This window comes from Chelonia mydas, chromosome 7 (assembly GCF_015237465.2).
Source record: "Chelonia mydas isolate rCheMyd1 chromosome 7, rCheMyd1.pri.v2, whole genome shotgun sequence".
Lineage (NCBI taxonomy): Eukaryota > Metazoa > Chordata > Testudines > Cheloniidae > Chelonia > Chelonia mydas.
In genome coordinates, this window is record NC_057853.1 from 1483630 (window position 1) to 1495249 (window position 11620).

Consider the following 11620-nt stretch of genomic DNA (forward strand, 5'->3'; position numbering starts at 1 on the left):
TGGCTGCTGGAAGGTAAAATCTGTATTTTAAAATAATTAATCGTATCATGTAAAAGAAACAACTGACTTTCCAGCAGCTATGGCCGATCCCCAGCACTTTCCAACAGCACCGCTGATTCTCTCTGACCTACTCCGCATCAAACTCACATCAGCAGCTATTCTTTGTATTCTGTTTGTTTGCTATTGAACAGAGCCACTGGGATCTCAATTACAGCACACTGAGGCTCTCCACAGTCTTGTGCAGTGGCTGGAGCCCAGACCTGTCCTTCAGTCTCCCCATGGCAGTGGTGCCTCATTACCCTCTGCTGGGATTTCCTGTAGGTGAAACCACAGGCTGCTCACAAGGCAGCTGTAATCCCCTTTCCTTTCTCCACCACGATCTCAAAATCTAGTGTAGTGTGTCTCAAATGCGGCCACCGGGGGCTTTTCTTGGGGCCACAGCCTCCTGGGCTGTGATTGGGGGGCGGGAGAGGAGGACAAAGTAGCAGCCCCTCCCTGCTGTTCCTGGATGCACCGCCTTGGCGTTGGTTGCTGGGACCCTGTGGAGAATCTGGGGAACAATGCTGGAGGATCAGGCAGCCAGTGAGTTCCCCACCTTCCCAGGGGCAGTGGGGTTCAGGCTTTAGGCTTCAGCCCTGAGGTGGTGAGGCAGAGGGCGGGCAGGCTCTGGCCACTGAGCTTGGGGCTCCAGCCCCCACCCCCCGTCTTCCCCCCCACTGCCCCTGGCCCCCAACACCTCCCCCAACACCCCCCCACCAATCCAGGGCTTAATTTGTCCCCAGGCTTGACAGGGCTGAGTAAGTCTGCTGTGAAAAGCGATACCTGTATGCTTGTTAATATCACTTTTCACAACAGACTTATTAGCTGGCAATAAATAAATGACAATGATTTGGATGTGTGCATGTGCATATTTATTTGTTTTTCCTAAAGCTAATTAAGTATTTTAGGAAAAAAAGTGAGAGCACGACCACCAGCAAGAGCAAAAAATGTGCCCTGAGAACTCCTGATCTAGTGTCCCAATACCCTGGGTTACATGCACCTGCAATTAGGAAGATTCAAGCATATCCCAACCCTCTGTTTAGTCTGACTAACAGACAATAGAAGACCAGTATAAAAGGGAGCAGGCATTTACCAAATATGTTTTTGAAGTGTTAAGAAATTTTCATCCAATGGAGTCTAATAGGAATCAAGAGGTGCACAGGAAATCCACACATGCCACTCTGAACAAGTTAGTTCCGAGTATTATGGACTAGATTTTCAGACAGACGTGGTACGCAGCACAAGCATACATTCAAGCGTCTGATTAGCTAATGCACTGACCCCTATGTGTGTGCAATCATGGTAACGGCATACACACTAACACAGAGCTAGACTCTCTGAAAACAATATCCTGTGAGATAAGAACAGTGGTCCCCAGGATTAATGCCTCTGCACCAGCGTCAGCACCTTTGGCTCTTGGGACTGGTTTCCTTTGACTGTGCCAGCTCTGACTCCTCATGGAGCTTTGGCTTTGACATAAGCGTAACGCTAAGCTACGACATCAATGACTATAAACTTGAAGGAGGAGAATGCAAAAAGAGGAGTGACTGTCTCTCAGCAGTGCAAACAGCTACACCCCATACTTCATCCAATGGTCAACATGCAGGGGGCAAAGAGGTACTCCGGTTATCAGGAATGAGGAAACCTGTGCTGACCACAGGGAGTAGGGACACAACTGCAGGTATGATATCAAGTCATGGGGAAACCTGATGTTGGAGCAGGAATGGATGGAGGGAGATTAACCTCACAGCAAAGTCCTGTGTAGGCTGTATTTTTCTCCCCACATCCAAGATCCGATGGCTCTCTCCCTTTCTATCACACTTGGACAATCTGTATAACGCATCATGCCAAAAGGACACACTTAGAACTGAAGCCCAGGTTCCAGGATGGGTTAGAGCTCACACAGCTGAAAGGAAAGCAGCTAGCAATGGCTGGTACAGCCAAGGTCTTAGGCTGCTAATTGGGGAAGTTTTCCAAAAAAGTTAGGAACCATTGATCTTCTGGCTGTAAACACAGGAAGATTCAGCCCAGCTACTACCAAGGAGAATTCAGCAGTGCTCATCAGTTCCTGGCTGCTGTTCCTTGGCCATCCTTTCAGAATTCATGTGAAGAAATGCCCTGACCCACAACACATAAACAGCAAGGCCCAAAGAAACAGGCTGCTGTCCTCCCAAATTCTCTCTTCCCCTCCCAACAGGCATAGTGCTGAGGGGGGACAGTACCTTCCCCATCTGACAGGTAGTTGTACCAGAAGACAGCAGTGCCTTGCTGTGGCTTCACTTGCAGGTTGCCCTTATCACAATTTTTCCGCGTGTCTCGTAGATCAACATCATTCTGAATCAGAGACTGAGAAAAAGACACGAGAATAAACATTACCCCGCAAATAGGACTGGGATGAGGAGCCTCTGCCCCCCTCCATCATATCCCCCTTTGTCAGACCCTCCATTAAAACAGCTCTGTTGCATTAAGTATTAAGAACAGGAGGCTCCCCTCACATTTGCAGCAGCCAATTTAGGCAGTACAGAAGTCAGTGAGCTGCTCGCCCTCCCCACCCTGCCCCAGGTGCTCTGCCATCCTTCTGGCCACGTGAATAGTTTCCCGTTCCATTTGTGCACCAGCTAGAGTGACAGCGAAGTGCATGCAATGAGGAGAGCTTTCATCCTCCTGTGAGGAAATCTGCCAAGATGCAAGAAGAAAGCAGAACCGGTGCTAGGGCACTGGCTCACTCTCCCCAGGAGGCTCTCCAATGTCCCCCTGTTAGACACAGCCCTGTACTAGTCTCTTCCTTTTCGGCTTTGCCACATTCATTATCACTTGGTTTAAAATGTTCTCTTTTCCCCTAATTAGAGAGTATAGCATGTGTAAACCCAAGCCCCAAATCCGCCTTTCCCCAACCACAAACAAACTCAGGGGCCAGCAAGAACACAGACGGGGGCAGGTGGGGGAGAGGCTCCTTTACCATCTCTTCATAGGTTCTGTTATCAGCTATAGGGAAGATGGTCTCTCCTCCCCCCGTCACATTGTTCAGGTAGAACAGCACTGTCACATAGCTGTAAAACAGAGAGCACAGCTGCTTACAGGGTGCAACTGGAATAGTGAAGATACCCATAGGCCGTGGCACAAGCCCTTCCCTAAACTCCCTATCCCCACAACCAATGGGCTAGATTTGCTGGCATGTGCATAGGGGCTCAAGGATGTATTGCCTGGCCCAGCACCTGAATAGACTGTTCTCCAAGGAGAAGGCTAACAGGGACCATCTCATCTGCTCCTAATGGTGTGGCTAAAATGGAGGATTATCCCCACTATGGAGCACTGTTCTAGCCTCCAGTGGGGATGGGCCAACAGCCTCCTGGAGCCAGTCAGTGCCTCTCTTGTACTGGCCAGAGGGATAAAAGGGGTTAACCCCCTCAGTCTCATTTCAGTTGAGCAAGGTAGCAAGCAAACCCACAATCTATGTGCAGTGAAGTGAGCTGCCTTCAGCCCCACATCTCACACCCAGATCACTTTAGATAGGTCTCTTTTTAAATGTGATCCCAGACTGAGCCCGGTCACCAAGCTGGCTTGGTGTGAAGCTAACAGCTAAGTGCACGACTCACCGACAGGAGGTCTCAAAGGGAGCGCTCTCATTGGCGATCAGTTTGGTGTGGCTACAAGCTGTCTCTGGGAACACCGGCCCGCTGTCCACGTGAGCATGGTAGTGCCCTCCCTGGTCATATCGCACAACCTGCAGGGGCTCGCTGTGCTCCACAATCTCAGGAGGCAGACGGGTCAAGCGCATCACCCTGGGGAAGCAGGAATGCAGGTCGGGGAGAAGCAGAACAAGCCAACCTCCATCCGTAGAGGTTTTTAAGGCCCGGCTTGACAAAGCCCTGGCTGGGATGATTTAGTTGGGGTTGGTTCTGCTTTGAGCAGGGGGTTAGACTAGATGACCTGCTGAGGTCTCTTCCAACCCTAATCTTCTATGAATCCCACTATGCTCACCAGGAACGTGCACAGTGCTCTACAGACAGGGAGATGCTTCCTGCCTCAAAGAACCTATCTAAGAGGATGAGCAGAGGAGAAGAGCTGCAGCAAGTGGGCCCAGTGATAACTAGTCAAGGCCTTGATAAGACAAATCGATGGTTCTCAAGTGTATAAACTATCCCACGGCCTCTCTCCCTGGTCTTATGAGTTGGGGACTTCACACAGGTGTTAGGGCAGAAGAGTCTCCAGGATGGATCTAAGTGCAGGGAAGCTGGTTCCTCCCTTTTGAATCCCTCCTGTAGGATCCAGCCTGCCTCACAGCCTGTCAGCTCCAGCACCCGGTTTCCCCCTGGGATGTCATTCTTAGCTGAGAGCAGAGAGCATTTTAAATGGTTTAAAATGTTCTCCTTTCCCCTAGTTAGAGAGAATAGTGTGTGTAAACCCAAGCCCCCTCAACCCTGAGCAGAAGCCAGGAGCCTGAGGTAAAGGGAACGTGCCAATGCACGTTCAAAAGGTACCCTAGAGGGGGCTCTGCCTGAATGAATCAAACTGCATTAGAACCACACACAATGTGGCAATCAGCCAGGGGCAGAAGGTGACATTTGTCATTTTAGTCAATTGGTAGGTCACCTCGTTGCAGTAGCGAAGGGCCTCGTGCCAAGAAGAAAGGTCACCAGATACCCAAACCTGCTTATAAGACGACTGGAACGCATGTTTCTGCGAACAATTCAACGATGTTTGCTCACTGCACAGTCAACATCAGCACTATACAGTGGGTGAAACGGACCAGTGACCAACACCTCCCTGCTCTGAGGAACTTGGGAGTCCAGAGGACCAGCAGGTACCAGGTGTACTTTTATACCTTAGTTTCTTTGGAAACACTGTGCACAGCACCACACCTAGTGCATACAGAATAAGGGGACCCATTGCAGAACTGGACAGCCAGAACAATGGAGCAGAAAAGCCTAGTCAGTGTTAATCAGAAACTTCCTGGCTAAGCTGCTCTCACTCAGCAGGGCTGCCACTTGCTGGGAAAGATTCCTTTCTGTACATGTCCCTAGAGATCTCCAGGTGCCATGTCCTCCCCTTCCCAAAGGTCCTGCAAATGACCCTATAGAGTTCAGAGATCCTTAGCAAAGCAGAGGGACCATGATAGGACTGCATGGAAGGGCAGAAATACTTTGTTATCAATAGCCTTATCACATTTCTCATCTATCCCTCTGCTTCCTGTTCTGCATCATCCCCAACAGGATTGAGGTGCATGGGAAGCGAGCAATGAGACCAGACCTTCGTGCTCTAGGATTTCTGTCCCCCCAAGAACTTCCTACCTCTCCAATCATCCCCAAAGCGAGCAGGAACCTCTCAGATACACTGTCTGTAAGAACCCAGAGTAGTTACTCCTTTGGGATAGGGGGAAGAGGATTGCAATGCTAGGCCAGGATCACAACATCTGTACAAGGATTATGTGGGCTCTGGCTTTTGAGAATCTCCAAATCCTACGAAAGATTTTAATAGCAGCCTTTGGAATAGTAAGCTTCCGCTTCAGCAGGGACACCCCAACACTGCCCAAATAAGGGCTACGCTGGCATTGCACCAGGAGCCCATGGGCTCCAGCTAACAGGCACAAAGCAAACAGCAGCTGCTGCCCCACTCTGGTCAAAGTGGCATATAACACACTGGGACCAGTTCTCTTTTTGGGACACACTGAAGAGGAAAAAAGAAAAGGAGTACTAGTGGCACCTTAGAGACTAACCAATTTATTTGAGCATAAGCTTTCGTGAGCAAAGAGCCACTTTTAGGCCTCAGACCACACTTTAGCCACCCACTTGCTAGGCCAGGACTAATTCTCTCAAGCCCACTGAGGCCAAATGATCTGCCGGGAGATGGAAGTGACTTTCAGCTGCATCTGTAGTGAATGAGTGTCTCAGATAAGGGTTTGTGAGGAGGGCTGGGTTTGAGGTCTGTGCAGGCCTGAATCCAACCTCAATGGATGGACAAATGGGGCCAAACCTTCACAGCAAGGCATATCACTGGATGTATGCTCAATGGATTAAACTGGTTTAGCTAAACTGGAATAAAACTACATTTGTTAGCAGTCAGTTCTACTTGGGAGAGATCCAGGGATATGTACAAGTAGTTAAACTAAATGCATAGTAATTACTGGCAAATTAGCTAACCCTTGGAATAGGCAACAATTTCACCCAGTGAATGTTTCCATTAGTTATCCCATGTAACACTGAGTCTTTGTGATTCTATGAGGCTGCTCCCAGAAGCAAAGAGTTGCTGAAGGCTTCATTTCTGTCCACAGAACAACGCATTTGTAGATGAATTTCAAGCCTTAATGGGAATCTCCCTCTTCGGTGTCAGCATTCAGTGATCCCTTCTTCCAAAGGCTCTTACCCCATGATGACTGAACAGACCACCACCACTTTGTGTTGTCCCGGGACCCCGGGCACAGCTGCTTTGCCTTATGTGTATACCGCCCCCACCATGAGTGCCCATCCCACCTTTCCCCTGACACAATGGCAGTGTCTACACAGCATCCTTCCCCTGCCAGTGCCTTTACCTTTGTCGTATGGACCTCATGACCTGATGTGCCCCCTCACCCTGGTACAGCCATGTGTGTTGGCTGTTCCGCACCAGATCACTCATCTTCACTTTCTGCCTCCCCATGTACTTGTGGAAGTCACGAATGTTTAGCTGTTTAAACTCCTCCAAACTCAACACACCTATGAAAGAGAAGGAAAGCAGGCTGTTTTTTCAGCTTTCTGGTCCAGGTGTACATTTCCCTGGTAGTGTCCTGCCTTCAGGGACAGTTACCTACCGAAAGGCACCATAGGGTTTTACCCTTTGAAAGCACACCATTCCAAGGGCCTGCAACTGTGTCTGAGGGCTGCACTGGCAACTCACTGGTAGCCAGAGAGCCACATCTGAGAGGTGTTAAATAGGGAAGACTGCACTTGCTCTTGTCTCTAATATGGTGATGCACCTGTGAAGACAACAGGTCCCAGCATGCAATATTCCGTCTTTATCTGGGCAGAGGCCATGCTGGGACCTCTAGGAATGCAACAGCCATGAGATGTAGAACTCTGGGGCTACATTTTGGTTACCCATATTTTCACTGTGAAGAGCTCTTAAAGAACACAAAGTAATCTACTATAAAGAAATAAACAGCCCCTCCAGATTTGCCCTTTGAAATGCCTTAGCTAAAAGGCTGCACTGCCACTTGTTACTGGATGAATAAATGGACTCTGATTTGAAAACTCTGCAGAAGGACTCTGCCCACGTTTCAAACAAGAATGTATCTGCCAATTTTAAACAGTGAATGCAAAACAGTTTATAAACTGATTGTGAAGCTTTTCTGCATTTATGTAATTCAAAGACAAAGAGAAACATGAAAGGCAAATGCAACAGAGTATGTTATAGTTACTGTGAGAATGACAATAATCAAGAAATGAGATGTAAAAGGTGGCTTCCATTAAAACACAGGCATTTTCTTCCACGGGTGTCCTGATATGCATGCCTGGACTCTCCACTGTAATGGTGATGTGTGAGTAGCAGAGGGCAGGATTATCTTTTTGCCTTTCCCAATTTATGGAAGACCCTGACATTTTCTATTTTAAGAAGAATCAGGTTTGGGGTTTAGCCCCGTGTGTCATATGCTGGCAGTGTGGCAACCTCATAGACCAGCACAGCAATCAGCGTGTACCCAGACAGCTCTGCACATCTAACTGTGGACTAGAAATGTTAGTCTCCAAAAGGAAAACCAAACACCCAAACCAGCTGCCCCTGAACATAAGAGAACTCCCTGTGCTGACAAGAAATTATGGTTCATAGCCACAGGTGGACACAGAACCCCACTGTCCCCTTTCCCAAGAGGGAAGAAGGGGGCTTGTCAGAGGGAAGGTTAGGACAGTTTCCCCAGATGCTGAACTATTAGCTGTCACCATTTCCAGCTGTCTGCACACACCCTTCTGTCCCAACTTCCTAGTCCTGCCCCTCCGCCCCGCCTTTAAGGACACAGTGCCACTTCCAGGTTGTGACCTGGCCTGCCCATTGTGCTGGTAACAATGGAGGGGAGCAGGACTCTGGAAGTGAGGCCCTGCCAATGGCACAGAGCACGGCCCCGGGAGTGGAACTGAAGCTTCTCATTTATTAAAGTTCAGACTGTTAGATAATCCTCCCTTTACCCAGCCAAGGACCTCATGAGCCAAGAGAGCACTGAGGCAAGCGTGGTGACCGGATATTTAGCCAAATTTCCCATTCACCAAATGCTGCTCCCCGGCTCCAAAGCAGTTCCTCTGAGGCTGCTCAGAGAGCCAGGCGACTGGAAGTGAGTGTGCACAGACTGCATGTTTACTTAATTTGATTAGGAAATGGAGAGTCACTCAATTGACGGCGCTCTAATTAGAGCAGGAAAGGTTAAACTGCATGCCTGGGACAGCGGGAGCTCTTGGGAGGCCAGGGAAAGGACGGGCGGAACTGGCTCTTGGAACATATTAAAACTCTGATGGCAAGAGAGAGGGAGAGAAGCACCAAGAGTTGACTGAGAAAACTGCCTTCATGTCCACTGACCCCGACACCCTTTCATCAGGAAGGGGAGCTAGCAGGGCAGCTCTCCAAATTTGTGAGCAGCAGGAAGGAGACATGACTCACCCCTGAAAAGGTGGGAGTGTGGCAGCAGCATCTTACAGCTCTGGTGATTAAAGGGGCTGCAGGTCCCCAAGAACTAACTAAAGGGAAACAAAGCAGAGCTGCACCCAAAGGATTCTCCATTATGCAGTGGCACAAATTAAGGCACAGCTTACAGGCAGAGGCATGGGTTCTGTTTCCAGCTCTACAGGCAGCCTTTTGTGTGGGCTCAGGCAAATCACTTCTCCATTCGAAAGTAGGGAGTGTGTGTGAGAATAAAATCTACCTACTTCACAGGGGGGCTCTTAGGGTTGGTGGTGACTGGCAAAGGGAGAAAGTGGGCTTTGTGCCTGGATTCTCCATTTTGGTATATATAAAACAGGCTTTTTCCACAGATGAGGCTCTGGATCCAGCCTCACATTACAGCACTGGATCTGCTCTCCAATACGCTAGAGATAAAAGATTCTCAGAGGCTGTATTTCAAAGCCCCTCTCACCATTGCCATCAGGATCTGCCTTGACTGCCGTATACATCTCCCGGATGCTCTGAGGGGTCATCCACCTGCCATTCCCTAGGCGGGTGTGGGTCAGCACCTGAAATTACGAATAAGATAGTCACATCCTGGGCAATGATTTGCTCCTCTGTAATGCTAATGAAACCCTATGGGCTGGTAGCGCTGAATCCTGAGAGAGCTTCTTTGAAGGACATCAGGTAGCAGGGCTCCTGTGCATCACCTGAGAAAGGGATTCAAATGGAAGCTATTTTGCAACCTTAGCTATAACAGTGTGACTAGCACCTGCTCTAACATTTCAATTTATGCCATCATAAAGCACAGCTGGGAGTAAGCCAGCCAACAGCCAAGCAAAGGCAGCACGTGTCTTCCTTTCCCTTGGAGGGACAGTCAACTGAACAGCTACAGAGTTAATGTTTTCACTTGTGCCATTTAAAGACTTTCGAAGGGAATGGTTTAGAAAGAAATGTTTGCTCTGAGGAGGATCCAGGAACGAAACGCCTCAAAGAGCTAGACAGACAGACTCCAGGCTTTGGAGGAAGAAGGCCTGTTCTGCAGTCACACTATGATCAAGAGCAATACTCAGCAACTACATAGGAGCTTTTCAGCTACATACCTGAAGTTACTTCACAAAGGAGGGTAAGGGTCATTAGCCCCATTCTACACCTGGGGAAATGTGAAGCACATCCAGGGAAAATGACTTGCTCAGGGTCACACACTGAGTCAGAGACACGACTGGGATCCAGGTTGTGACTCCCAATCCTGTGCTGTAACACAATGGCCGTATTTATTCGGAGGCCTTCTCTGCACTTGCTTACCCTAGTGGACTCAGTAGCTTACACACAGATCTAGAATTCTAACCAGTGACTCTGCAGTGCCCTGCCCACCATGGGAAGGCATAGCTAGCTCAGCAGGCTTCACCAAGCAAAGCCCTGCCAGTGCCAGCTACAGCCCTGAAGATATGAAAACACAAAACTGCACATTTTCTCTTATCTCTGCATAGTTCAGTCCATCGGAGCCCTTTGCCCAGCTGATCAGAGCAGACATTTCCTAGCAACCCCCCAGCAGGATCACTGCTACTGAACATTTCTCAGATTTATAAGACGTCTCCCTTCCATGCTGCAGTCCTGTAGAGACCTGACCTCCTCCAATGAAGTAATGAAACGTTCTGTGCTGGGCTCCAGCCATGCCTTGGTACAATTAGCTATACAAGGATGAGCAACTTCACAACAGCCTCTCTTCTTAAGTCCCCATATCAAACCTCTCTAGGTTTCTCCCCACCTCTCTGAGCTGCAGCTGCCCATCCTGGTTGTGATCCAGCAGGTTGAAGATGTCCATTTGGCTGATTTCTATCATTTCCATGGCCTCCTCATAGTCTTCAGTAGGCAGGATCTGGCTTTTCTGCAGCCCTTTCAACTGAGCTAGGTGGATAATCAGCTTACACTCTTCTTCAGTCAGGAAATCTGGAATTTCTGCAGGGAAAAAAAAAAAAAAAAGGAAGTGGGAACGAAAGACCGAGGAAACTGTTGCAGTGAAATCCCTAACCAATAGCAGACAACAAAGAAAGGGGGAGAAAATTAGAAGCTTCCCAACAGATCTGGGGGAGGAGAAAGTTTAATATCCTCTCCTTCAGTGCACCCCACTCATCCCCATGGAGCTTGATCCCAATGGGGCAGCACAGAGCACTAACCATTGGGCCGCTAGGGACTCTACTAAATACCTAGTTACAGGAAATTACTCTAGAGGAAGAGAACCCAGAGCCTTTGTGTTGGGCATGTTTGCAGGGCTGTTAGGCTTTCTTTGCCCTCATTTGGAGGGGAACCTGGCAGAGAACCAGATGCTCTTCAGTGGAGCCTGACTTAGAGAATCCACTGATGTGAAAGGGGAAGACGGCCTCTAACCTCACTCCCACACTCTCAGTGAGGTGGTCTCGGTTCCAAATTAAGATGCTTGATCTCTGAGCACAGATTTATACCACAGGGGAAGAAGAGAGATTCCACTGACAGTCACAAAAATAAGGGGTAGGTGTATTACAGACTTTACAGAACCAAGACACTATATCAAAGCTCCCCCCCCCCCCACATCCATTGTTAGCAACACAAAGCTAGCAGTTTATAGAGCCAATACCAAGATTATATACAATTTTCAAAGGAGAAAAGTTCCATCTGTGATTATGTAGGTAGAAGAATTCCAGTCAAATGGAGTTTGGGGTTAACAATCTTGGTCAGTGAGATACTGGAGAGATCCCATAGGACACACCAGCTACACTCAAACCTCATTAGTACTGAAGATATTGTAGGAAGGGGGAAAAGCACATCTAGTCCAGTTTTGAAAGCTCAAATACCACTCTCCTGCTATCTGAATTACCTCCCCTAGAATTTTGGCAACTCTCTTGGCTAAGAACAGACCACAGTCCAATTAAGAAACACACTGAAAAGAAAAAAAATTAAGGTAATTACTTCTGTTTAGAATGGA

The 11620-nt window shown here is 48.5% G+C and overlaps 1 protein-coding gene across 2 annotated transcripts in view; it reads right to left on the bottom strand.

Annotated features, from left to right (window-relative positions):
- The window catches only part of P4HTM (prolyl 4-hydroxylase, transmembrane), a 29722-nt gene that overhangs the window by 4533 nt on the left and 13569 nt on the right, over positions 1 to 11620 (bottom strand). For both annotated transcript variants that reach the window (XM_037904149.2, XM_037904148.2), the window contains exons 3-8: positions 10427 to 10617; positions 9131 to 9227; positions 6569 to 6731; positions 3636 to 3821; positions 2999 to 3089; positions 2262 to 2385 (exon numbers count right to left, since the gene is read on the bottom strand). In XM_037904149.2, coding sequence (XP_037760077.1) covers positions 2262 to 2385; positions 2999 to 3089; positions 3636 to 3821; positions 6569 to 6731; positions 9131 to 9227; positions 10427 to 10617 — 852 coding nt within the window. The remainder of the gene's footprint in view (positions 1 to 2261; positions 2386 to 2998; positions 3090 to 3635; positions 3822 to 6568; positions 6732 to 9130; positions 9228 to 10426; positions 10618 to 11620) is intronic.